Here is a 27761-nt window from a genome sequence, read left to right as displayed (position 1 = left end):
GTAGTCGGCTTCGCAGGTTCTCTGAGTCGGCCACTGTCACGGTGTCAGATTGATTATAAAAGCACGGTTCTAAAGCAAATGGTTCACACGAGACATATCGGCTGACGGTGGTCACCTTCCACGTACATAATTGCCTAACGCCATGGCGCAACAAAGCACCATATCCGTCCATTGATCCCTATATATGTATTTCGCATTCCACCAAGAGCTTCCCATGTCCTGTTTAGAGCTCTTGTGACATCCGCCGGAACCAAACTTCCTGTGCGACGCGGGACTCCCGCGAGGTGAGGAGGCCCTTAGGTATATACGCAGGAAGCATGGATCAACACTCGTCTGTTTTTTTACTTCGTCTTTTGCTCAGCTAGAATACATGCAGTCCCTGCTGTACGTGGTAACTGAGGAAGCGTTTACAGCTGTGACACAGCCGTATTTCTTCTTGGACATCCTCTAGGTGCATGACTGTATGCATGAAAGTCGCTTTTGCAGAGGAAGGTGTCTTTTGAAAAGAACGTATGGGACCGCCCTTGTGTGGAATGTGCATTTACCGTACTAAGGGCATGACGTCTTATTCCGCAGACATTGTATACGGACTCGCCTTTCTGAGCATTGCGAGCAAATCTTTTTATGCTTTCGACGTGTGTAGTAATCAAAGGGACTGTTTAACTTTGTCACATGTTTTGCGGGATAAACATGAAGGGCAATTATTTGTGAACCCACATTTCAAGTCTTCCGTGCCACACCCGTTATGTGCGTGCTTACACGACGACGGACTTCCTCAAAAAATTACTCCCCAACAGGAAAAGCAACCTCAACAAGTGGAACAATGGAGCCGCCACGCAAAGCAAGCGACAAAGAATTCACACCGAGAAAAAGGCGAGAGCGATGGTGAGATCGCTGGGAAAATTTGCTGAACTTCGTAGTCGGCGACAGGGAGGGAAGAGGTGTCATTAAAGGTCACCTGACGGACAAATTACGTCGGTGGGAATGAGAGGATAGCGAGCGGCTAAATATTTGCCCGGACGTCCGTTGATTGTGCGTGTCGCTCTTCTTGATGTCGTCCGCTGTTTCGCGTCGGCTATGCGTTAGCCGTTCATCGTGTGCACGTGTGCACGGGACCCTGGGGCTGCGTCCAGCAGCAACGACGCTTCGTTTGTCTCTTCAGTGATTGATTGGCAGCGGCATGTCTGCATTGACGATGTGGTGTTGCGGCAGCGACAGGCGTTACAGCAGCAGGTGGGCGGCCGGCATTCCGACGAAACGTAGCGTGAGTAGAGAGGCAGGAATGTTCTATGTTTTTGTGTACGGGAGAAGAGGCATGGAGGTGCGACCAGCGTTCATGGTAGGGACAGTGTTTGGCAAGCGTTGACAGCGTAGCTTTGGAATTTTTTGTCGAAGTAGCGTTCAACGATGTCACTGGTTTGTGAACGGCACGAGTGTTGCAATCGATGTAGATGTGTGACGGGCTTTCTCAGGCCCGAAACCAGCGGCATGACTGAGTTGATAAAAGCACCAGCTCGTTGGTGATACATCCAGGGTCGTGCTGAGGACTGGGAGGTGGAGGGTTCGAATCCTGTCCTCTGCTCTACTGTCTGAGGTTTTCTATGGGTTTTCCGGCATGCTTTCCGGACGGATGTCGGCACAGTTCCCACAGAAGTCGGCCCAGGACGCATTCTAACCCAGTGTCTCTCACTCTTTTCCTGCTGTCCTCTCTCGATATATCTGTCCACATGTGTGCAATGGCGGGTCAATATTCTTTGTGAAACTGTTAGGCCTGATAGACGTGAATATTATTTAAATTAGTAGTTGGAACATTTAAATGATGATGCAGCCTCATAATATTCATATCAGCGATGGGCTGCATTTCGAATGCTTAAATATTCGACCTCGTTGGGTTCGAAACCTCGCGCACTACTATACTAACAGTTATTTTGCACCATTCATTGTTTCATATTTAACGTATAGTCAATGAGAAGTGGGTCCCTATTCTTCCACTTTACAAAATGAAGTCAATCGCAGGAAACACTACATCCACAGTCACTCAAAGTTACCACACGGCTTTTAGTGCATCGAGTATGACGAATCCGTGTCAACGAAAAGCTTCTTTCGTGAAAGGGGATCAGAAATGCGACAGGGTTGAGGACTATCGTGAAGGTCAGCACTGGCTTAAATATTAGAAAATGTTCCCTATACGTTCCGCTAGAAATCATGAACATTGTTTGACGGAGTTAGCTCCTATATGTGGATGAAGTAAGAGGGAAGCACGTGTTGTGTGTTTCGTCCGTTTGTCTCGTCTGGCGTTTTTAGCGCTTTTACTTCAGTCATGCAGTACCAAGAGGCCCAACGATATGTCCTTTCAGTCCTATATGAACCAGATGTATGAACTCATATCAGCCACATCAGTCAATCGCTTTCTCCGAGAAAGCGATTGGCTGACGCGGTTGATATGAGAAGGAAAAAAACGTAGGAACGCCTGCTACATTCCAGATCATAGTTCAACGTTGGGCTTACGAATTGGGCTTCGAATTCAATTTCTTTTCTTTTTTTATATATTCTAACTCAACTCAACTAGCGTGCACCTTTCCAGGAATTCGTTGAACATCACATCACGGTGCGCCTTATTCACAGCACATCAACATCATCACACATCATTGGTCATGAACGTCAGAACTAATAATTGAATTCCAATTTCGAAACCTGTCACTCGACTCCGGCTTCAAAACCCATCATTGGGCTTCAGATCACAGCCAAGCTACTCAACATCACATCGTCCCCTATCGCATGATAGTGAATGATGTCCATATCATAAGCGAATTTGACTACTTGCGTTTGTAACATCTTATGTCAGCGTCATATTCCTTTCGATTGTTTTTAAATGCTTTCTTCTGCCGATGATTTCACAAGGACTCACCAGCGGCATGGCCGAGCGGGCGCTCATTGTCGGTAGCCAAGGTCGTGCTGAAGACTGGGAGGTGCTGGGTTCGAATCCTACCACCGGCTGAGCTGTCTGAGGTTTTCCCTGGGTTTTCCGAAGACTTTCCAGACGAACGTCGGCACAGTTCCCCCTGAAGTCGGCCTAGGACGCATACTAACCCCCCCTGTCTCCCACTCCTTCCTGCTGTCGTCTCTCCATCTGTTCACATCTGTACGCCGCTCATAGCCAAGAAAACAATGACTCATTCGATACAGCTTACACGGTTCACCTCTGCAGCTCAATGTAATTGTTGCTGACTAGTGCTCGTTAAAATCACGCAATAAATAAGGCGCACACATTGGATAAGGATGACTTCCACGGAACCGCAATTAAGAGGGGATACGAGTGAGGCGGCATCTCCGATTCACGATTTTTTCGCTCGTAGATGGCGCCACACGAACATACGGGTCTCAGCCTGGAGGAAGCTGTAACCATTACCCTTAGTACAAATAACTCACTCCTCCGCAGGATTGTGTAGTCCCAAAAACACGTGTGACCTCCTTGACTATTGAGACGCAGGGATCTCACGTCATGTTTGGGTTGCCAAGGTCAACCCAGCTACAAAGAAAGAAGGAGGTCCCGACGAAAGCCAATTCTTCCCTTTTGTCCCTTTGTGGACTGCATCTGGTGACTTCTTGATGTTTTGCTATCTTAGCTTGTCTGACTTTCTGGACGCAGCGCGGAGTCCAAATGTTATATTTCGTTGGCCCTCGCTTATTTATATTCACCTGCTGATTTTTCTTTGGCGCCGAGTTCTCACACTAGAACATTTTGCGGACGCATTTTGTATTTAACTGACTATTCTGATTTAGTGTATTTACCTTGCGTCTGTGTGCAAGTGAATCTAAATTTATTTGTCGCTACAAACATTAACCGAATAAGTCCTCCGAAACCTAGACAAGATAAGCCGTGCAGCAGACCTTTGCATTTTGTCTTCTTTATTTTTATTTTTTTTTTCTCGGACAGCGTGGATGTGCAGAGATCCAAGACTGCAGATGCATACTATAAATGAGGGGAAGTAATGTTTTGATTGTAGATGGGTAGAAATCCAGCGAACCGGTAGAGATGTAGGAAGGGAGTTGCCTCAGGACAGCAGCCGCCGATATTTCGAACAGAGACTGTTGAAGAAGAACCGAGTCTCTGAAGAACAGTCTCAGAAGAACAGTCTGTGTTCGAAATATCGGCGGCTTCTGTCCTGAGGCGACTCCCTTCCTAATGTTTTGATTGATTGGTTTGTAAAAGAAAAAAATTGAGATGATAGTCCCGAGCCACTCGGAACTAATGTTTTATATGCTGTTAATTTAATATGTTTTGTTGTACCATGCCGAAATTTCCTTCTTATAGTTTCCACAGACAAGCGGCTTTCGCACACATATGGATATCCGATTTCAGAACTTTCCCTTTAAATTTGCCGCCAGCAATGAGAAGGGTGCCCAGAAGAAGCACAGACTGTCGGCTGCTCCCAACGTCAGGCCATATTCTTCAATATGTGTAATTCGTCGGATTGTACCCACTTTTCTGTTCAGCTGTGTTGTTCGTAAATGACAAAGGTCTTAAAATAACCAGTGGCCTCCCCTCTTCGGCTGAACAAAGCAAACAAATAAATAAAAAAGCAGAGGACACTGATTGCCTGCACCGTATGCTCGAATCAAAACTTACGGAAAAACAGGTGCGTACGACCCACTCCACGGAGCTTTGAACTCCTTTCAAAACAAACGCCTGTCCAACAAACGGCGTCGATCAAACGGCATTCGACCAAACGAGTTTCGATGAAATGGGCGGACACCCAGTTTTAGTTTATTTACTTTGCGCCTATGTGCAGGTGTACCTAAATTTGGTCCTTACAACATACATGTATCCGTCGAAACCTAGACAAGATATCAGAAGGTCGAAACTTAAAAGGCCGAAAAATTAAAACATCGAACGATCAGAAGGCTGAAAATTCAGAAACCCGAACTATCAGCAGGCCGGAAAGCCAGAAAACCGAATTACCGTAAGGTCGAAAAGTAAGGAAGCCAAGATACGGAAATTGTTATTCCAACTGCGATAAAAAATTAGCTCTACAAAGTAAGTAGGATAGAATTGTTGAGAATTAATACAGGGAATAAATCGTTTCACCAAACTTCCCTTTAGATAACGTACTTTCGATCACTTAGGCAGAAAACAAAAAGTAAAAGTAGAGATGACTGTGTTATTGTACACGACGACAATCACGTTCGGGTTGCCAAATATATAGAGCGACACCATCTCCTCTAAAATTAATTGAGTGGGTAGTACAAGTCATTCACTGGCAATCACCCACCAGGCACTTTCTTTTTGTAAACATGTCTCCAAGAGTCTAGGCAGCTAAGACGCTCAGACTTGCAAATGCAGGTTGCAGTACATCAGTGCAAATAGTGTTCCGTGAATTTTGGGAGCAAGCCTTTTTTTTTTTTTTCAGAACTTGCCATTTTTTTGAGTCAATATACCCAAAAAGTACCCTTCTTTTGGGTGTAATATGTGACACCCCTGTTACACCCATCATTGGACCCCGAGCCCGAGAACTCGGAAGACTGAACTATCGAAAGCCAGAGGCCACCAAGAAAGGAAAAATATATATTCGAAAAGTTACATCTGCTACATCAGGTAGATCCACAACGCTGTGCTCAGGACAGGTATTGAGAATTAATGTGCTAAATGCTTTTTATGCATTTAAAATAACGTTGTATGACCTTGTCCAGCGCATGCCACTTTTTGGCAGCATCCCTCGTGTACTGGGGTTGATCTTACAGCTGTGGATAGAGAAAGAGCTTCTTTTGAAAAAGTTCTGTTAAAAAGTGAATTTCTACGGGGAGTCTTTTTCAACGTTTTATTCATAAATTATTTATTTCGCAGACATCCTCTTGGAATTCCTTATTTTTCGGCCTTTCCATAATCCAGTCTTTGACTGTTTTATATTACCTCATTAAAAAAAAGAAAGAAAACTGTCTTCCAATTTCAACAGATCGGGAGAGCGAATGATAACACCACTCGGTCTCATTGTGCCTCACCTCCCCTAACCCTACCGTTCTTTTTACGTGCATGCGATGCGAGACGAATATTGTGTGGCTGTGTAGCAAACCTTTCCTGGTCTATGCCGCCTATTCTCCCTATTCTCACTCAAGGCCTTCCCATTATTTTGCGACGACCTACTCAACGTGGATCTCTTCAGACAGGTTTCACGACCTCAATTTCGCGCTTCCGCTGCCGGGGAAACCCCTTCTGGGATAGGGTGCCAGAACAGTGACTGCATTCTGCGGAACTATATGAAGTTCTCTTCTGACCAGCAATGTGGCGCTACTGTACGATGGCAAGACGGGGCAGTTCACGGAGCCGTACATACCTTAAGTTTTTTCAATATTGTGAACAACTGGAGGCATGGACAGACATGACATGGACACGTAAATATTCAAGAAAGAATTCCGCGTAAATGCTACTGATTACATTTCACATATGTGCTACAGTAAACGAGCTACGAACTTCCAAAAGCGAGAGACCGAACTTATAAATTTGTTGCAGCTTTCGTAAGGTTTTTAAAAACTTCTGCAAAAAAAATTGCAAATGTCTCCAATGCGAATTTTTTGAAATTCTAAAATCTATCGAACAAGGCCATTTTGGTCCAAATCGGTTCAGTATTAGCTGCAAAAGATCGCATTGTTTCGCCCATAGAGAATACATGGGGCCGCCGGAGGTCGTATCCCCTCTTAAAGGGACGAAGGACGCAGGTGACAAGTTGGCCACGCGGAGTATACGGGGAACACTTTTTAATAATTCAACCCTCTGTGACGTATTAATGAATGAGGGGCACCTTGTATACGCGTACAACGAAAAGGAAAGGCACGCCTGTGTGAATAGGCGGCATTTTAATGACCATTAACCATTGTGAGCGGAAGAAGCGCAGAGGATCACTGGAGTGAACAGCTTCCTTTTTATTGAGTGCCACAAGGCATGCGTGACCGTCACTGTTGTGCGAGGACGGCCACATGGCCTTGGCTCTCCGATTTCACGACTAAAAGTAAAGGTGCAAAGAAATGCGACGATGTGGAAGAGAAATTCATCCGTGTGGACGTCTGTCCGGTGTCTCGCTGTCGCTCTGACCACTGAGATATAGTTCGAGGGAGACCTTTTGTTCGTTTTTCGTATTTCCGTACCTCGCAAAAACAGAAATATGGAAATATCAGATAAGAAACCGACGGATATTGTTCGTTAAAATATCTGTTGTTTTGTTTGTTTGTTTTTGTCTTTTTTTTTTCTGTCTTCTTTTCGCCCAATACCAGGTTTTCGAAACCTAGTTGGGAAAACACATTTTGTGCCATTTCGCGACATCCTTTCAGGCAACTTCCGTCGCCAGTACCCCTCACTCTCCTGTGCTACCATCATCTCTCCCCTCCCTCTTTCACCCTCCCCCCTCTTCTCCCTCCCCCGGGTGCACCGAGCCGCCACTTCAGAGCAGGCTGGCCGCACCTACATCACCCCCTTCCCACCCCCCGTCGCACGGTATACGCCATAAGAGTATACAATCAAAAGCTCTCGACGACAGCATAGCATCTCCTTGTTACAGGACTCCTCAGTATCAAGGAGCTGCTATACCACCGTCGCGATTACACAAGCTAGCTTGCGTCCTATTATTATATTCTGCTATAGCTTTCCTTGTACTTTCCTTTCCTCGAAGTTTTCTCGTATTTTCCTTATAGTTTACCTATACATTCTTTCTGTATACACTTCTCTTTTACTCGACATTCAGAACTGTATAATTGCGTGATGGCTGGCCAATTGCAGGAAACTCTTGACACGTTACTTTAGAATTAGAGACAGCGATCGCATTCGTTACTTGACCACGACCACGATGGCTGCGCTTCTGCGTAAGAACTTGGGAAGTTGCGTAGGCCACGATCTGATTTCGAGGAGATCAACCCACAGCAACCATACGAGATCTCGTATCTGATTGCGGCTGACCCGTTCTGTGCAGCGAAGGTCAGCGTACTATAGAGTCACACAAGTGCAGCGCTTCTCAATGAGCAAGCGGTTTCGCTGAATGAGAATTTGCAAAGGAAGCTGTGGTCGTTTTTCAATCAGGATCGTCCCACGGCCGGCGATGCTTGTAGACGTGAACGAGATACGTGCGGTCGGACGTACATCTGTGCTGCTGTCGACGGAGGAGGTTAGACAAGTATCTGTAACAGGAAACGCAATGCCTTCATTTGAATGATGGCTGCATGACAGCGAACTCTGCTTCATGTCTACTGAAGCGAAGCAATTTACTTAAATTGCCTTCAGTTCATTGATCTACTGAAAACTGAAAAAAGTGTCCTGTCTAGAAATACCACACCACAAACAAAAATTCGTTACAAAAATAATATTCGTGCTGCGCCGAAAAGGTGCTCGACATCTAATTTTCGGAGTCTTGAACCACCTTCACGGCGCCGTTGAAGAAAATGTTGTCTGTTCGCTCTTTGCGGTGCATGCCAGGTGCTGCTTTCATTGTGGTAGAACCTTGCTCGTTTTGCTGACAGCTAGCAGCCCGTGTCATGAATACTGAGCAGCAGGTCCTATATGTCCTGTTTTTATGATGAACTTCCCTCAATAATCTTTTTTACTTCCCCCCCCCCCAAAAAAAAAAAGGAAACTCCCTCCTTACCAATCATACTCAAGGATGATTCCCTCTTTTCCGCACACTTATATAAAACGCAGATCGAGATAATAAAAGTAATCGATAAGTAATAATATAGATAAATCGAGATAATGTGCATGCTCCTGAAAACTAATAATATTAATAATAAAATAAGAAACAGGTTTTACGCCGCGAATCGAGTGACATTACCGACATGGCCCACGGACGTAAAGTTGTTGACATCTGGTTAACCGTCGACCTTTACACGTGGAGTCTTTCGGTTCACGCCCATCGAAACAATGTTGCAAATCGCTCACAACTTTGACGGCTGCAAATGTGGCTGTAATAAGCCTTGTATACAGAAGACCATATGTGGCCTGAAATGTTTTGCTCCCGCGGCTACAACGGTCACGATAGAAGCTTCATCATCATTGCTGACGCGTGTAGTTTTCCACCTTGCTATAGGTGTTTGTAATTCATTGTGTGTTTTTCTCTCTCTTTTTTTCTCTCTCTCTCGTCGTAAAAAAATCACATCGCTTAGCGCCGCAGATGGTGTTCTCCAGTATACAGCCGGAGGAACCGGTAGACAAGCAACGAGCACCACCAATCCTCGATGGCTCCCTTCTATCTGGTATTGCGTGACAGCTGACGAAACAGATGCTTTCTCCTTGCATCTGCGTCCATCTTATAGCAGCAAACAATGGTCGCGTGATAAACAAGAGCCGAGAATAAGATAGCGAAAGATAAACCAAACTTCTTGAACATTGGGATGGGTGTGCCAAAGAGGTGAGCTGCGGCTCGCGTTCCGTCCTTGTTCATTTCCTATTTTTTTATTTCGTGTTAGCGCCGCGAAGCAACTGTGGCTATGAGTCGCGTACAGACGCGGACAGATGGAGAGAGGACAGTATAGGAAGGAGTATAAGGGGGGGTTGTATGCGTCCTGGGCCGACTTCAGGGGGAACAGTGCCGATCGACTTTCGCCTGCCGGAAAACCAAGGGAAAACCTCAGACAGCACACCAGGTTCCGGGATTCGAACACGTGTCACGTCCCGCAGTCCCAGCGTGGAAGATGGATAATCCTACCCACAATGTCACGCAAGCTGGTGCTTGTTTCTTCGACCATGCAGGACAATGGGATTCTGTTACGACCGTATTTTGTACCTGTCGTGTCGCCATGTTACACTTTAAATAGTATTAGCGCGAGTCTTCTCGGCCAACCACAGCTGACTAAAAATCGTTCACGAAGTATGCGTCAACATAGATCTCATCTGCGCATATGTCTGGATGTATTAAATTTATATTATATATGTTTTGACGACTTACTGAGATTAAAATTCTCGTTTCGTGCTTGTTTTCAGGAGCACATTATTATGTTGTGAGTGGTCACAAAGGTGAACGAAGCACAAACGTCATATTTTGTAATCTTATAATAATATAATCATAAATAATAATAATAATAATAATAATAAAAAAATGAAGATAAGAGATTATGTTGTGATCGGTCACAAAAGTGAACGAAGCACGAAATGTGATATTTTATCAGCTTTTAAGCGTTGTGGGGAAGTTTCTGAGGCCCACATCGAAAATCTACCTGGTAAAGCCTTAGAAAACCGTCCTGAAGTCTACCAGCCAAGATGTCAATTGAACACTTCCTCGTGGCGCTGTAAGATATTAAAAATGATCAATCCAAACACGTTTGCTTTCTCTTGGGCGGAACCTGACACAATTAAGCTCCACCACACACTGTTAAAATGATGGTGGTGGTGATGATGAAACGGCTCGCCCTTGTCGGGACTCTTAAAATGAACTTCACCGCATAGCACGCTCCTAGGCAACCAGCATCCCGAGTGACATCGTTTTTTCCCCTGATTTGTTAAAAACGGTGTGTGTGTGTGTGTGTGTGTGGTGGTGGTGGTGGGGGGGGGCTACGCCATATTTATGGCATTATGTAGTCCGTAATTGCCACAAAAATGGCGTACACCCCCGTTTTCATCGAATCAAGGAAGACAACGTTGTCACTCGGGATGATGGTTGGCTGGGAGCGGGTTATGTGGTGACGCTTTCAGACATATGTCGACACAGTTCCCCTAGAAGTCGGCCCAGGACGCACATTTCCCCAGGGCGTCAGTCGTGACGTTGCCCACATACGTGAGGCCGACAACGGCAAGCCCTTTCACCATCACCACCACCATCAGTTTTTAGGGTGCACAATGTGGCGTCTATGCAGGAGAGAAACCTGACTCCCGAACTCAAAATATACTAAACAACGAAATACCTCTCGTGAACATTAGACGCATGTCAGCAACTGAAACTCATATTCGAGGTATACACGATCAGGTTCGGTAAGCACCAACCGTGGACTCGACAATGGGAACATGCATAAATTACTTCCTTGTGTGGTGCGTGTGACAGTCTCACACACAAGAGGTCTGTTTTCCGACTCTCATCACGTCCACGAGACGTCGCTGGGCCATTGTTCTGCTGCCCTTATTGATTACTGCGAAATCATGTCAAGCTAAGCAGGCGTCCGTGTGGCTGCGGAAATGCTATTAAAGCGTTAGCGATATAATACACACACACACGTCACGTCTATGAGGTTATTTTTTGTCTACGGGCCCTGGAATTAAGGGAGCAAGAAGAGGAGGAAATTGAAACATATCGGAAATTCAGGAAATTGACCAAGTATACTTGTGTGACGTCCAACAAGTGAGACAGCACGCACGTACACGCTCGTTTTCAATCTACTGTCCTCTAGTATCTTGTGTTTTTTTCTCTCTCTCTTTGTTGTGTGGAGAAGACTGAAGCTTTGACACGTAACACATCACCAATGTTCAACGTTTTTTCTAACGTTGCTTTTGTGAAGATATGAAGAAGGAACACAGGTGTTTTGAGAGAAACACCGAGAGAAACTGACGCCAGTTCCTCAGACGCCTGCCTATAGACACTGCTGATATGGACCCAATAAGGTCGAGCCAGCTGTCCCGTGCTTTTACCCACCGTTTTACCAGTGCCGCTGGCTAATCAAGAACTTTAAGAAGATAAATCCGAACACCAGCACAATCTTGTCAATTTCAGTGATGGTCACTGCACCAATGTCTTCATGAAAGCGCTCAGGAGAACAGAGCGTGGAAAAAAGCTGCCCACGTAACGTACGTGTGTAAGGTGTGATGAGACCCTGGTGCTGCAATAAAGTTTACCCGCTTAAACAGCGCGCGTGATTGCACATACCGCTTCGACGTTGGTGCTGCAATAGAGTTTACAGCATAAACAGCGCACGTGTTTGCGCATATCACTTTGGGGTGCGTCAAGAAGAACTATGAAACGAATCCTCCTTCTTCCAAAACTCCTTCCGATTCTTCGCCAGCTGGGCTGTTGGTGGATGCGCGTGGCAACACAAAAAGTCGTCTGCATTCGTGGCAGATGTTTTGGAACAGACGGCCGGTGGCGCGTGTCTGTAGACAGCCGGCACGTGGCCTGCACCATTCAGCCCTCTGGCTGAATGGTGGCCTAAGAGGGTGTAAAATAGAGACGGGGGGAGGGGGGGGGGGGGGTCGCGGCGTTCGGTAAACGCAAGGGCAAAAGCACAGTACGGACGAGACGCCCCTGCCCGCGCCCCTTCTCGGTCCTAAGAAGGTCACGAAGGTGCGCGCCCATAGCGGTCTTGTAAATTGCACCCAATGTGTTCACGCCAGGGTGCGGCAGTCTTTGTGATTGTTGTTTGCTGTATTCTGTTTACTTTTCTTCTTCTTTCTCCGTCGTTTGCAAGTGAAAAGTTATCGCCTAGTTTTTCGTGATTTTTCGGTAATATGTGAAATTGACAATGGTTGATTTGCCCCGAGAAAGTTGCGCGTTGAAAGCTCGCAATAAATGTGACGCGGACAGAAAAAAATGGAAAAGTAACAAATAACCAAACTGCTCAACGATTGAACGTTCATCCTATATTACACAGGGTGTTTTTTTTTTAATGCGACACAGATTTTTTTATAAAACAAAACTGTTAGAGCTGCATACCTTTCGTTTTTGCAGGCGGATTTTACGGCCAGGCGGACATCCTGTATGGCAGCGTATGCAACTACAGGACGTCTAATTAGCTAAAATTCATTAATTAACGTATGAATGAAATGTTTTCTGGGAAATGCGAGATAGCAGTCAGAGATAGGAGTCAGTCATTATATTCAAATCTATCGTCCTCATTAAAACTCACTGAGAAGCGAACGTACTTCGAGATATAAATCCCCCAATTTCGCTATGCAAATGAACCGAAACCAGACCTACGCACTACTCGAGCGCAGAAAGGGCGACATGCATTCCACGTGAGAGGGTCACGTGCTTTTGAGTGATGGAGCTGATTGGAATAGGCGCTAATCTGTTGGCTAGCTAGACCGCTAGTAGACAGTAGGTACCCGGGTTCGAATCCCGGTGCCGGCTGTGCTGTCTGGGGTTTTTCCTGGGTTTTCCTCAGACGCTTTCAGACATATGTCGGCACAGTTCCCTTAGAAGTCGGCCCAGGACGCACATTCCCCCAGGGCGTGAGTCGTGACGTTGCACACATACGTGAGGCCGACAACGGCAAGCCCTATCACCACCACCACCACCACCACCACCACCACCACCACCGCTCTCCGGCCCAGATAAGGCCCGAGTATAGTTCTGGTTTCGGCTCATTTGCGTAGCAAAATTCGGGAATTTATATCTCAAGGTACGTTCGCTTCTCAGGGTGTTTTAATGAGGACGATGGATTTGAATAATGACAGACAGGAGGTCTGCGTGTCCGTATAACCCACCGCGAAAAGGACATTTATGCAGCTCTCATAGTTTTTTTAATAAAAAAGAAAAAGAAGAACACCCTGTACATCTGTTTGTCACAAACTTGTACACTTACCTCAGAGCGTTCCCAAGCACAGTGCCCAACATGTTTCAGGCGTGGCAACAGGGATGGCTGCTACTCATACAGATTCTGTGCATTCCACATTAAGTACACATCCATGATGTCGGTTCGGTGGTTGTGTATAGTCGTCCCTTTACTAAAAGCTGTAAATGGTTGTGAAAACCACTTCTATACGCTGTCAGGATGTATAGCCTGTGCAAAGAACAAAGTCTCTTGAAACGCGGGGTACCTTTCAATTAGTTCTAGAACACCATTAGACCAGACAGAAGTTAAAATAGTGACGCTATATCATATAATAGGGCTTACAGAAAAAAACAAAAAAACAACTCATACATAACGCAAGTAAATATGCAGCACGCACGGCTCGCTTTTCCAGGTGAAGAACGCAAACAACCGGTCCCTGACACACACATCCCGTTACTGCTCCCCCTCCAGTCCAGTTCGACAGATGCACGTGCACTCTGCACTATTCATGCATCCATCAACCCCTCCCTCTCCACCACCACAAACGACGGCAATTTCCTCCGCACGTGGCACGCGCGAAGAGACATCTGCCCCACAGGCATCGAGAGCGAGCCGTGGACCTGCATGCTGTATACCCCGTCTCACTCAGTCGTGAGCCAGCTGCACGCCACCAAAACTCCTCTGGAGACCTCTTACAATCCCAGGAGTCATCTCGCAAGTGTATCTTTCCCAGATCGAAATTTGGGAAATGCTTGCGCTCTGTAGTATATACAGGCCGACGGACGCCGTGAGACGCTCGTGAGAGCTATATTCGTATATCCGGAGCATGCGAAAGTGTCTCTGGCTCGGAAACCGCATGCATGTGACGTGTCCCTGTGCGACATGTACGGGGAGGTAAAAAAAATAAAATAAAAAATGAGACGAGGAAGTTGTATACGACGAGAGAAGGACCATGGCCAAGTGATTGCTTCCGGCGTATAGGTGCACCGGAAGCCCTTGCCTAATACGTCCCATATGGTTGCTCTGAGGTGTACGGCAAGCAGAACAATGCAGAGTGACATTGAACTTCGAACACCGTCGACAAAGAAGAGGAGGGGTGACCGTATGACGTAATTTAGTCGATTTGTTCTTTTCTGGCACTGAGGCGTCGGACAACCGTACATGACTAAGGCCCGCGTGCCGTACTGACAACAGTTAGCCCATCTGAGAAATAAGCACGGTTAGTTCAATGGTTTGAATTCTTAAATACACAATGAATACGCGGTATCATTTGAAACTAATAACTATATACAGCTTAAATGTGAGAGAGAGTAAGAAAACAAAGAAGAAAAAGTTAACATTTGTCAACGCTAAGTACGCTAAGTGTTTATGAATGTGAGCCGTATATAAGACAACCACCCGGTTTGCAGCACATGTGTTTTCATTATAAATTTGGAGGCCTGATAGGCGTATTTTCGTAGAGATAATTTGCTTTCTGTCACCGCGCAAATTAATCTCGTATGATAACCTGTTATCTTGTCTTGGCAAGAACTGCTTGCCCAGAACTACACGAAATTCCAAGGCTTTTACAATTTAAATTCGCCGTGTATTCGCTATACATCAGACACAGTGCTATACAGCCAAGAACAAACACTCCTCACAGTGGTGGGACGGACTAGATAAATTGTGCACGAGTATTCTAGCCAATTATAAGTAAAAGAACAAAACAATAAAACAAACCCGTTCTTTTCAGCAGCACAAAAGTGCGAATTCCGAAACTGCTTACTTTGCAGACAGGCACCAATACAGCACCAGTCTGATAAACGAACTTTCCAGTCATTTGACTTTTTTTTTAGAACCCTCTCCAAACTTTTTTTTTTTCTTGCACTCTTCATTACATCCAACACATGCTGCGGAGGTACCAAAGATGAAATTCCGGTAGGGCTGGTTACCTGCACGGAATATACCAGCTGTCGTTCAAGTATATCATAGTGGGGTACAGTGGAGGGGGGGGGGGGGTCTTTTCATTTGGGGAGACTTGCCACCGCGGGGACATCCAGCCGGCTCACAACGGCCGTCTACCTTGAACATCTGCCACCCCAAACCGTCCCTCGAAACTTTTTGCACCAGGCTTTTGTTGCCATCGCCATGGCACGCCCTTCGATACACATTGAATCCGTCCTATACTCTCTATACATTTAGTGTCGGGATGGTTCGGCAGATTTTTACTGTCACGAAAGAAGGATTGGAAGTGTTGCGGAACACACGCGCTGATAGTTGTTCATTTATAGCTGTAGCTAAAACTAGACGTGGAATGTTGGTGAGAAAATATTTGGCCTCATTACAAGTTTCTGTCGGTGGACTGCAGAACAGAAATTGTTTGTACTTTCGTTGTAGGATCGTGGTAGAAGTCACAAACACTGTGCATCAGTGATGCAAAACTATTGGTAGTCAATTAGTAGTCAATAGTTTTTTTTTTTTCAAAATTATCGATGGTGCCGAAAAACTAGTCGACTATCGACAGTACTATTGATAGTGTAGAAACTATCGGTCGTTGACTATCAATAGTACTATCGATAGTAGTAGAACTATCGACAGTGTTAAAAAACCATCGATAGCACTGTTCTTTTGTAGTCATATAGATTTCGGTTTCACTATCGATGCTTTCCTTCCCGTCTTCGTCTTTTCACTGGCACAGTGACAACAAAAAACTAAATCACGTGCGATACAAGTTTTTTTCCGTTTAGCTGTAATATATGAATGATGCATTGCAAGCAGTTTGCAGTGCATCATTATATAGAAAGATTTGAGCGGCGCGAGAAGCTCAAGGTCGGAGGGAAAGCTGCTCTGAGTTGTACTATAAAACTCGTAGGACTGAGGCGTTTTCTTTTTCTAGTTTAATCAGCTCCTCGATAGTTTTCTGATAGCCGACTATCGATGGTTTTCTTACTATCAGTAGTTCGATTCCCATACGACTATCGATAGTATCGATAGTTTTGCATCACTACTGTGCATATAATACCAAATTTCATGATTGTTCATATGCCTCTACTGATCGCACGTGCTTGAAAATAAGGAACACCACGCGTTGCAACGCATTACCTAAATATGCGGACAATTCCCGTTTATTCGTGTTGATTGACGATATTGTAGCCTCCTCTATGTAATACACTGTAGAATGAATATACAGCCCAGCTGCTAAGTGGCCACCATGACTGTTGGAGTATGAAGTTCGAATAAGAGCAAGACTATACACCTGCATGAGAGCTTTTCTGATCTCCCTGCGACCAAATTTTCTTTTCATGGCCAAGCCTATACATACGACATACGACAGCACGCCTATACATACGACAGTCAGCATAAATTCCATAAGACAGAACGTAAAAAAACAAAAAACAAAGTCTGACGGTGCCTCATGGACATCTAATTCACCAGCCCATATAAGAATTTGATTATGAGTTGCCTTCCACTCTGTATGCCACCAATCTAACTCGTATAACGACCACCTGCCCGTTGCATTCACATTTAATTGCATCTTCGTGGTAGGCTTGTTCGGTGAGCATCTGTTCCTTCGCGTCCCTGGTATTTGTGGACATGAGCATCCGCTGCATTCCATCGTAAACAAAGAACAACAACTCTGTCCTTTTTTTTATTATAGCTCAACACCGAGCTCAAAAGTAAACCGATCTTTCTCATTAACTCCTTTTCACCGTCGTATGGGAGAATTCAAGTGCTCTTCTGGCGGAGCGACAAAACCTAACCACCAAATCTGCCTTTATTTCCTGGGCCACTACCTCGCGTCACACTCGAGTCCTTTTACTGAAAACAACAACGGCATCAGTGCACCAAAAGGAGCAGATGTTGTTATTGCGGCCGACCTTCTATCTTTCATAACAAAAAAGTTAATTAGTCAAAATTAATGGGGACAGCGCGCGAGGAGACTGTGAGTGCGACCATAGGGTGTCCACCTGACCTAGAATATACGGCCATTTATTGAAACTGTAAAAAAAAAATATATATATATATATATATCATTTCCTTATTTTATAAAATTCCGTCCATACTCAGGCACAGACATCATGTACATAGATGCACGCGGGGAGTGAGTGTAGACGTTGGGAATGGACGTATAGATATACGGCAGAGGCAATATCAATGACAGATCTGTGAAGACACGGTATTCCAGAGGTTGGGTATTAACAGATAGGTCTCATTTTCTTCGCACTGCACTTTACTCTAAGCGCAGAGATCTATATACCCGACTATATGAATTAAGCACTGCAGAACCACAGTCCTTACCGTACATTCCTAGTAAACTGATTTGAACCAACCGTATTACGGCGCACGTGCATAACAATAGTCGTACACACTATCGGCATCTGTACCAGAGACGGGCGTCTTTAGACAACACGCCAGCAGCCAGTCCAGAAGCAGTTCAATGAGATATCAATAAATCTGCCTGACAGCCGCCACGCGCGGGTTTCACCGCACACGCAGACACCGTCCTGCCATACCTCCCCCAACACCGTTTGCGCGTACACAAAACGCCGCGCCAAAAAGCAACAGGAAATCATTCTACTACAACAGAAACCTACAAGACGAAAGCCATACTTCGTTTCCGTCAAAGAGCAAAGACGGCAGCAGCCGGTTTGTGAAAAGCCTTAAACTTCCGGCCAGCCACGCGACGGCCGGTCGCCACCGGTCCCATTGTCAAACCACCACCCGGCCTCCTTCACGTAAGGGGGGAATCGGGGGGTCGACAGGAACACATTGGGGGATTCGGGGGCTAAATAGCAGATGCCACGCGCGTACGCGTGCCAGATGGTACCACGTGACTCTCCGGACCATCTGCCGTGGGACGGGCCGGCCGGTATAAAAGCCGCGCCGCGCGCCGTCCTCTTCAGTCTTGCTCCAACCTTGCACTGGTGCACACAGTCATGCTTTCTCGGTGATACCTAGTCCGTTGAGGAGTACACTACGCTGATTCATTGGAATATATACATATCGCTCGCAGAGATGGGTCGTGGAGGAACTGATATTTCGGTAAGTGACTTGCACATTTAGACGTCCGATGACAAATCTGGTGTAAATGTTATGGATGCGTAACTGCGCTGCAGGTTTTTCAAGCATTCGTTCCAGACACCTATATGTAAATTCCAACACTGTCTTCCAAATCACGCTTACTCCTAATCTAAACCCATGTCCACGATGCGCCCAATTCGCCCTATTCCTGGCTTGCAGTACAGTTTCTGACTGTACAGCGTTATTTATCTCGCTTTAGCACATGCAATCAGCTCTACGGTGACATGTCTTACTGGTATAAAATAAACAGTCGCAATCAATTTTTCGCAAAATTTTAGTATTTAATGCTACATATGGCAATTACGTCACACAACCAGCACCTGGGCTACGACCGTTGAGGGACCAGAGATGAAAAAGTTCCCCCCTCATATCGTTATACAATGCGTCGCGGGGTGCGTTCAATAGCGACCATTGTCCTGTCCCCTGCCGGCCCCGATGGATTTTATTCATTGACGTGCTTTCTTCTCTGGGTAGATTGGGATTGGGTCCCGGGATCGTATATTTCTAGCCCTTTCCTTTCCAGCTTGTCGCTATAGCCTCGAGTCGCAACGTAGACGCTTGTGCTGCGAAAGACGCGATTCTTGGGGCCCTACATATCAGTGCTGTTTGATGTTCATGGCTACCCGCAGATGTGTGAGGAACTTGCTCTTCTTTTCTCCCCAGGCCACTCGAGAGTCTGGAGAAGTCATCAAGGTCAACCTTGACAACTCCCTGGACAACTTCGACCTCTACCACAAAAGCATCATTCCTTACGATGTGCCCAAGGGGCGCAAGTCCCCCGTGTCGCCTCCGGTGCCACCTAGAAGTTCTGTTATCAGGACACCGTCCTTCCTGGGATCCAAAGCTAAGGAAGACGACTGGCTTTCACACTCCATCGAACATGTGTGTCGCAAGACACTCTACAAGAACATCGAGTACAGGACAGTGAACATGTCGGAATTCAACGAGAAAGAGAGTGCACCTGCGTTGAAGAACAACATCGTGGAGAAACCAAAGCCAAATGAATATGCTCTCAAGGACTCTACGAACACGAAAGTGGGTGTGGCGACTCCAAACAACCACGTCATTGCCAACGGCAAGAAGCCAAATTTCGTCACACCGGTGAATGCCGAAAAGGGACTCAAGACGCCAAAGACTAGTACACCAAAGAGTAACTCCTTCGTAAGGCGCTGCTGCAGAGCCAGCTCCTTCCGGCTCCGAAAGGCTTCAGCTAAGAAAGATGTCCGCTTCGCCTCTGCCGAGGACCTCAGTGCCGAAGAGCTCAAAGCAGAGACTCCCAAATGCACCCCGCGCGCTGAAACCAGCATCAGCAAGGACGATTCGCTGGGATTGTGCACCACCATCAGCCCCATCACCAGCGGCGATGCTCTGGAAGGGATCAGACAGCGGCTTGCCTTTGCTGACGAGTCTCAGCTGGACGCCAAGGACGGCAAAGAGGAGCAGGACACACCGGAGAACTCTTTCGTCAGTCCTGCAGCTCTTCCCCCGGACAGCCCTTTGGGGCATTATCTTCAATGGGTCGTCGAACAGTAAGTTACCGTTTGTTGTACATTAAGTTTCTTCAGAACATTATAAAAGTTCGATATGCAACTGCGTTCACGTTCCTTTTCTGATAATATCGACCAACTTATTTTCAGGTCTGGCCTCAGCTCAGTTCCTAGCGTTCAGCAGTGGCTCAAGGGCGTCCGGCTTTCCGTCGAAAACGAATGCTTGAGTGCTCTTCAGAGCAAGTCCCTCACCAAGGACCCAGCTCTCGCAGCTGTCCTCGAAATAGGCGATGCCCAAGGTATGTTGACTTCAAGCATATTTCGTAATACGACTAGCTTTGTAACAAACAGGCAGCACTACTAAGTAACCAGTTTGCAACAACATCACATATATTTGAAGAAAAAGCTAATTGTGCCCATTATTGTTTACAGACGCTGTCACAGCTCTCCAGGACCGCCTCGCTTCTGTCACGGCAACTGCAGGCCATGTCACGAGGCGACTCGAACAAGGTCACTGGCTCAAGTTCTGTAGCAGCACACCAGGACTCAGTTCGGAAATTGGTGATCTGATTAGGGACTACAAGACCGTTATCCAGAATGCGTCACCTTACTCCAACAAGATTGCCAGTCACTTGCACAGGATCCTGCAAAGCCTTCGAGAGATCGGTGCAAAGCCCAACCGCAAGCCAGAAACGGCTGCCGATTTCGAATCCATCCGATCCCTCCTCTTCGACATCAAAAACACGCTTCAGACGCTGTGCAACTCTCTCTACCTCAAGGAACTAGAGGTACGTTTTGCTTTTACACCTATTTAACTTCACTGAGATTGCACAAATGTATCGTAGACAGTATAACAATCTACCAGTGTAGCACAGCTAATAATTTTTTTTTTCCCGTTTATCTCCAGAAAATCGTCAAAGTCGCCAACGAGAACATGGCCCTGGGTTGTGCTCGTCGTGCCATCGCAGCTCTCAGCAGCATCGGCGAGAGCGGCGTCCACATGTGCGACTTGATTGCACGCGTCGGTGGAGTTTCTGCACTGTTGAGCATCGTCAAAGAAGCCAGCCTGCGCCCAATTAGATGCGCAGCTATAAGAGGACTCACCATCATCTGTTGCGAGAATGGCGCCATTCATCAGCTCGAACAAGCCGGCGGCATTGAGTGTGTTCGTACCATCCTCACCGACTTCAACGCCAGCGAACAGGAGCGGTGCGAAGCTACTGGCCTCTTAGCGCAAATCACCGCCCCGTGGGTGGAGTGCAGTGGCGGAACCATACGACGAATGCGAGAAAACATGGACACTTTTATCGAGTCGCTCACCAAGATGATCAAAGAAGCCAAGAACGGCGACGTGTTTCTCCTGTCAGCAGCAGCTCTAGCGAATTTGTCCTTCCTGGACCCTGTGGCCGTGAAGCACATCCAAAGGCACCAGACATTCAGAGCGCTCATGAACGCATCGAGGCTCAGGGACATGGCTGGAAACCTCTTTGCAAAGGACCAGGTAAGCACAAAATCATCTGGACTGCGTGTGCTCTAAGATGATCTTGAGAGAGAATGCAAGATAGTTCGGTGCGAATTTTTCTTTCATTAACGTGATTCTCTTTTTATTCATTTCAGATCGCCACAGTACTGGCAAACGCGTCGGCAGAAAAGGCATGCCACGCAGATATCGTGGACGCCGGATCTCTCATACAATTAATCTGCTTCCTGCAAGTCAGACCTTCTGCTCTACAAAGCAACGCTGAAACCGAAGCTTGCGAAAGGGTGCAACAGAAGTCGGCCATTGCCCTGGCACGTCTCTGCAGCGATCGAAGCACAGCGGAGAGAGTCTTGCAATTGCAGGGTAAGCATCCCTTCTATGGTCCCATCGAGAAGGAACTCCAGTTGGCCCTTCGCGGGTTTGGCTTTCACGCATTTGATTATTCGCGATTTTTCCGATTTCGGCTTTACAGTCGCCTGCATAGCATAAATTCGAAATTTTTCGAACCACCGGGACGGGTAATTATACGTCGAAAGCGTTGTGCTTCTACTGCTTCTGTAAGCGCTCCCAGTTTGCAGAAAACAGCGAATACCGTTCAAGAAAAGATTGAATTATTAGATATATTGCGTAGAGAGAGGTTGCCTTCTGCAGTTGCTTGCCATTAGGGCATCAACGAGTCAACAGTACTGCTTCATGTTATCCGCGAATTTGAAGTTTCGCGGGGGTTCTCCGACCCCATAACCCTCGTGAAAGTCAAGGGCCAACTGCATAAACATATACGACTCGTTGATGCTGCTTTGCTAGTGAATGGGACACAAAAGATAACCTTACGTTTGTGCATATTTCCAGGTGTGCAAAGGCTAGTGCGACTGTGCAAGGATCCCAAAGAAAGGAACAACAGCAACTCCGTTCTTGTGGCGTGCCTGGCCGCGCTGCGGAAGATCGCGTCTTCCTGTGGCAGCAAAGAAATGTGCGACCTCGGTGCTGCTGAACTTGTGAAGAATGAGCTCTGGGACTCGTTCCAACAGTACTCAAGCAAGCACGAAAGTTATGTGTGAGACGTTGGTGCTATGTACAGAGAACTGCTTACGCTGAAAAGTCAGAAACAAAATCTAGCCAAATGATAGTCACGTCTGTTTGATAGTCAGTTTGATAGAGTCATGGAAGGTAGTCATCAGAGCATAGTCAAATAGTAACGAGGATAATAATCAAATAGCGACAGATAAATATACGTATAGAGAGTCTTTATGTGTATGCATTAAATACAAGTAAATTCTAATCGCTGTTCCATAGCAGTGACGAAGGATGAGTTACCTAGTTACTCTACTAGTTATGAGTTACCTCGAGTGCTATCATTTCATATACTTCTGACGAAACAGTTCTAGTCAATAAATCTATGTCAAAAAAAGAGATGTATAATATTGTGTACATAGATTATAGGAAATAGCATTTAACAAATTACGTTTTATACTTGTATAACCATATCACTGTAATATATCTGCAACATGCACATGTTTATACTTATCACTTCTGCTTTGTACTTATGCGCTATATGTGCATCGCTTCAAATACAGCTAATGTGTATAACCAAAGACGCCAGGCTTTGTCAATATCCTGTGTGATTAACCTATATGTTTTTCCCAGTGATGCATTGCTTCTCTAGAATTCGCTTCAATAAAATGTATGAATTCATCTAACCATCTTTGCTTATTCATTTATTCAAATTTCTCATCTGTCCCTCGCAGGGCAGTACGTCCCGGATATGTTCCTATAAGGTATTTTTTTACGCAGGGTGTCCCGCTAACTATAAATAGTATTTCATAAAATTAGGAAATGACTTTTTCGACAACAAACAGCAACGATATATTGTAGATGAAGTCGGTTACCTTATGGCCGCACTAGCACGTAGTCGCTCTGCCAGAAGCGCAAACGCGCTTTCACCCTTTCCCTTAAAAGCGAGGGGGAACAAGCGCTGCTACAGTGTTGCGACAAAAAATACGCATAAACCGAGTAGCGCATGCTCGTTTGCCCCAGCGCGACCATGGGCTTCTACAGGCCATAGGGTACACACACGCAAGGAAGCCTACTCCCGCAAAGTAGCAGGAACAAACCTTGCATAACGTGCAGCCTAAATGCTGCAATGACCCGATGGAAGACTGTGGTGAAAACAATTTACCTTCGGGAATTTTACATGGAGGTATGGAGAGATGGAAGGCAGCTAGCGTGCTGTGAAGCACGCTTGAAATGCGATGTGGACAAACATTGCATCTTGTCCCATCTTACAGTTAGCAATACAAAGGAACGCTTCCAGCAATGTGGTTACCGCTAGGGCTGGATTCGGCTGGTAGCTGCTGATGAAATTAAGAGACCGGCGACACTTTCAGATGGTGGTCTTCCAGCATGGGCGTACCGAGAGGGGGGGCAAGGGGGGCCGTGCCCCCACCCCCTTGAGCTCCAAGGTCGCTTGCGAAAAAGCGCGCTCTTTAGTCATAGGTCGTCATGATTATTCTCAGACGTCCTAATAGGAACCTCTAAACACCCGCACAGTCCGCAACGTACGCCTCCAGAAAAAAAGAGGTGATGGGGGTTGCACGCTTGCCCCCCCCCCCCCCTGGATGCACTTTGCCCCCCTTGGAAAAAATCCTGGGAACGCCCATGTCTTCCAGGCCATTCCGTAACCGCACCTTCAGGAATGCATAACCTGCATGTCCATCGCGCTAGTGCCATCATTGTGACAAAATATTTTGTCGCATGACGGTTTGGAAAAGTGCCAGCAGGTAGAGCTGTAGCGCTTTGAGTGCCCCGACTCCACAAAAGATGATCTCACGGTATATGCTGAAATTCCTGAATATGTCGATGCTGACATCAGTGGAACATCGGTATACATATATATCAATACATTACTGATGGTACACACACACACAAATCGAAAAGTTCCGCAAAATAATATAATAACAATACAAGTGCCGATTTGATTTCAGCAGGGCCAATTAAAAGAGAAAAGATGCCACCGTTTATTTCGGATTTCGCTTGTTTGCTTTCTTTTCTGCATGCAGTGTGTGAAGACGACGATGCATCGGTCGAGATGATGGCGGCGGCGGCAGGAGGAAAGAAAGCCGTAAGCGAGGCCCTTCTCTCGAAGAAGGTACAACGGCCTGTGAAGTTAAATCCTGCGAAAGGAGGGTCTTTGTTGCACAATGCTATGGAATCGCCTGACCGTCACCCGACACGTCCAGTAGAGGCATCAACAGCGGTCACCACCAACGAGATAACCGCCACGACTGACGAGATGGCTAGGTAATACATCTAGGTCATGTCTTCAGGATACAGTATCGAAGTATTTCGTAGGCATGTACTGTATGTGTAGGAGGAAACATGAAGCAAGGAGGAGGAAAAAGGCGCTTTACGCTTTAAAGAAACAAAAGAGTAGTTTTAGTCTTTTAGGGACTAGATGCATTGTCACAACCATTAGTCCCTTCCAGGACTAAATGGACGGAAGGTTATCCCAAGCAGCACCAGATCTTGGCCCAATATTGGCTGAACATTGGCAATACCGGCCCAATATTGGTCCAATCTTGGACCAGTATTGCCGATATATAGCCAACATCGGGCCAATATATTTTGCTGCTTGGGATGAGAAGTTTAAGGACTATTTCCGGTGCGAGGGAGTAAATTTCAGGGTCAGGGGACTAAAATTGGGAGAAATTCCAGTCTAGAAGTTGCTCCTGTTCCCCTATATTCTTTGAGTGCGGTAAAACAAAAAGGCCACTTAATTTCAATAGGCTTTCTCAGTTTGGAGACCGTAACGAAGCTGTGCCAGTCATTCGGTCCTCTGAACACGGTTCCTGTTCCATCGGATATGTTTACTCTTGCACACTTCATGAGTATATGTCACATTGAGGCAATTACCTAGTTAGCAAGTTCTTTCAATTAGCGAGGCTTCTCTGTAGAGAAACATTATGGTTTTTGGTTTCTTTACCAGGACGACGGACACGTCCGTTTTCGAAGCCAACATTCGTATGCGACTATCTCGTCCTCCTCCTCCTCGTCGTCCTCTGGCTGCGCCCTCGCAGAGTGTCAGCAACAAAGGCTGCTGGACGCAGTGTCCCGATTGTGGCGGCCTCTTCGCCCAAGACAGCTGCAGTTCATGCAGTTCAGAAGACAGTCTGTCGCCAGGTGACCGATCTGAGCTGGGTGATTTACTGAGCACAAGTGCGTCAGCTATTTCATTCCAAGTTAATATAAAGAAAGAGAGAGAGAGAGAGAGAGAATGCCAACCAGAGCTCTACGTCTTAGCTACAGACGACCTGAGCCCCTACGTCATTGATTACGTAACACCACAGTGCAAAGTATGCTGGTGTGCACTATCACCTCTATCAGCCGACGCGTCTTTCCCACATCTTGCCCACCACAGCAAAACATAGCCTCGAACCGGTCTTCTCGTGACGTCACCAGTTTGCGGGCCTGACGTCACACTCTTGGGGTGGCGCTGCAGTCAGCGGATCGTCTGCTTAGTGTGGGCAAAACAGCAATCAATTTGAGTGATTGGAGTGATCGTTTTAATGGCAAAGTGGGCATGCCGCAAAGCTGTGTATCCTTCGGGTACACAACCCCGTGGGGAAAGGCTGACGAAATCACTTTTCATCAGTTTCTGCGAAACGCAGACGAAAAAATCGTTTTATTGTGAATCGTTTTTGTGTGTTTGAATCTTTTTGATCAGTTAAACGGAAAAATTCCCTGACATTGCCTTTGTGGGATTCCCTCACGATACATGTGTACAAATAAATGACGCTAACATGAATCGGTGCACGGTAGAAAATCAGCGCTGTGTTTCCGAAACGCCCCGATCAAACAGCTCGCCTAAGGTGAAGTAATTCTCGCCTAAGGTGAAGTAATGGGAGTACACATTGTGTACTCCCATGACTTGTACGCTTGCACACCATCAGCAGTGAACTGGCTCGGCGAAAATAGTAGATAAGCTACAATGAGATTGTGATAGGCAGCATGTTTTGTAGCTGGGCTGTCCACTTGTCGATGTGCAGAACAAAGGGATTGTCGTGTTGTATACCGTTGATAAAGAAACTTCGTCTTGTAGCAACACTTGTTTGATTCCTTCAGAGCTCTAAACTATTAGGGTATTGCGGAAGGAGACAATTGAGAGCAGTGTAGCAGTGAAACATGGCAGATGTCGCACTTGCGGAAAGCATTCGCACGCGGCGTTCAGTGTGTTTTCCCCACACCAACCCCGCGCATGCGCAGATGGCGCCGCTTGTTTGTGAACAGTAAAGTGGTCTTACTACCGTAATATGTGATTGCGCCTTGGAACATTTAGCAAACTGCTTCCGGGGGGGGGGGGGGGAGAGCGGAGACTGGGAAGGTGCGCGCGCTGTTGCTAGGAGACGGACCGCAGTGCTCTCTCGTCGGTGACGTCACCTACCCTCGGAGAATCCGAAACTATGAAGTTCTGCAGGTTGTTTCGAAAACTCGTGGAAGCGCCCACAAATGACCCTTATATTTTGCGTACTGAGTCTATGAGTCAGGTTGATCTGTAATACGAAATGAAATAATCATCTTTTGAAAGCCCGTAAAACTTTAAGCTCAGATCTGCAGGTACGCACGTGTCCAGAAAACAAAATGTTACTAATGAACTTCGCTACGTTGCTTTGGACGATACTGTGTTGTTCGTTTATTTCTGGGAGGTTGGTACTAAATTTCTCTTTCTCCACAGCGGCAACGCTCTGTCAGAAGATGGCTGGAATTCTGAATGGCAATCAGCAGCATTAAACAAGTCAAAGAGATGCATAGCGCAGTTCAACAAACAAAACCTCGATACTACGTAAAAGCACCAGTGAGACAAATAGAGTTATTGCTCACAAATTTCTGTGTCAGTTTGAACAGCGACGCTGTTGGCGATCCCGGAAGAGACCCTGGAAAGCAGACGACAGTACTGCTGTCTGCATTGTGCGATCTCTTCATTGAGTTGCAACACCTCATCCCAGCGAGTGGTTTCGTCTATTTGGCATGTCACTTGTGGAGCGCAGTTATCACCACGGACTCGTTCGTGCAGAAGCTTCTTCGACAGCACTGCGTGTTCACGCTGCAGCACCTCGAGTGCAGTCTTTTCCCTGCACGTACTCCACTCCAACATGTTGTTCCTCTGAGTTAAGTTGCGCACCACATCTCTCAATTCCTGTTGGTCTTGCGCGAGCCTCGCAAGTTCGATTTGCACTGCCTGGCCAGTTTGTTGGATATGTGATAGCTGCACTCCACTGTCAGCTTGA

At 46.3% G+C, this 27761-nt stretch overlaps 2 protein-coding genes across 3 annotated transcripts; both read left to right on the top strand.

Moving 5' to 3' along the window:
• Window positions 1-841: 841 nt before the first annotated feature.
• On the top strand, window positions 842-23178 carry LOC135401287 (protein inscuteable homolog). Of its 2 annotated transcripts, none has more exons than XM_064633585.1 (7): window positions 842-1264; window positions 19177-20042; window positions 20151-20299; window positions 20433-20788; window positions 20908-21501; window positions 21618-21843; window positions 22330-23178. In XM_064633585.1, exons 1-7 carry the CDS (start codon window positions 1181-1183, stop codon window positions 22536-22538), a joined length of 2484 nt encoding a protein of 827 aa, XP_064489655.1. In that variant the 5' UTR covers window positions 842-1180; the 3' UTR covers window positions 22539-23178. The 2 variants fall into 2 exon arrangements, with proteins under 2 accessions (XP_064489655.1, XP_064489656.1); XM_064633586.1 differs by lacking the exon at window positions 842-1264 and adding an exon at window positions 18354-18474.
• On the top strand, window positions 1284-27357 carry LOC135401288 (uncharacterized). The gene is made up of 4 exons (XM_064633587.1): window positions 1284-1339; window positions 24537-24777; window positions 25463-25692; window positions 27209-27357. Exons 2-4 carry the CDS (start codon window positions 24566-24568, stop codon window positions 27262-27264), a joined length of 498 nt encoding a protein of 165 aa, XP_064489657.1. The 5' UTR covers window positions 1284-1339; window positions 24537-24565; the 3' UTR covers window positions 27265-27357.
• Window positions 27358-27761: the final 404 nt, after the last annotated feature.

The sequence above is a fragment of the Ornithodoros turicata genome, chromosome 7 (genome assembly GCF_037126465.1).
Source record: "Ornithodoros turicata isolate Travis chromosome 7, ASM3712646v1, whole genome shotgun sequence".
NCBI lineage: Eukaryota > Metazoa > Arthropoda > Arachnida > Ixodida > Argasidae > Ornithodoros > Ornithodoros turicata.
Note: the sequence above shows the minus strand (reverse complement) of the source record. Positions and strands in the feature narration are given on the sequence as shown.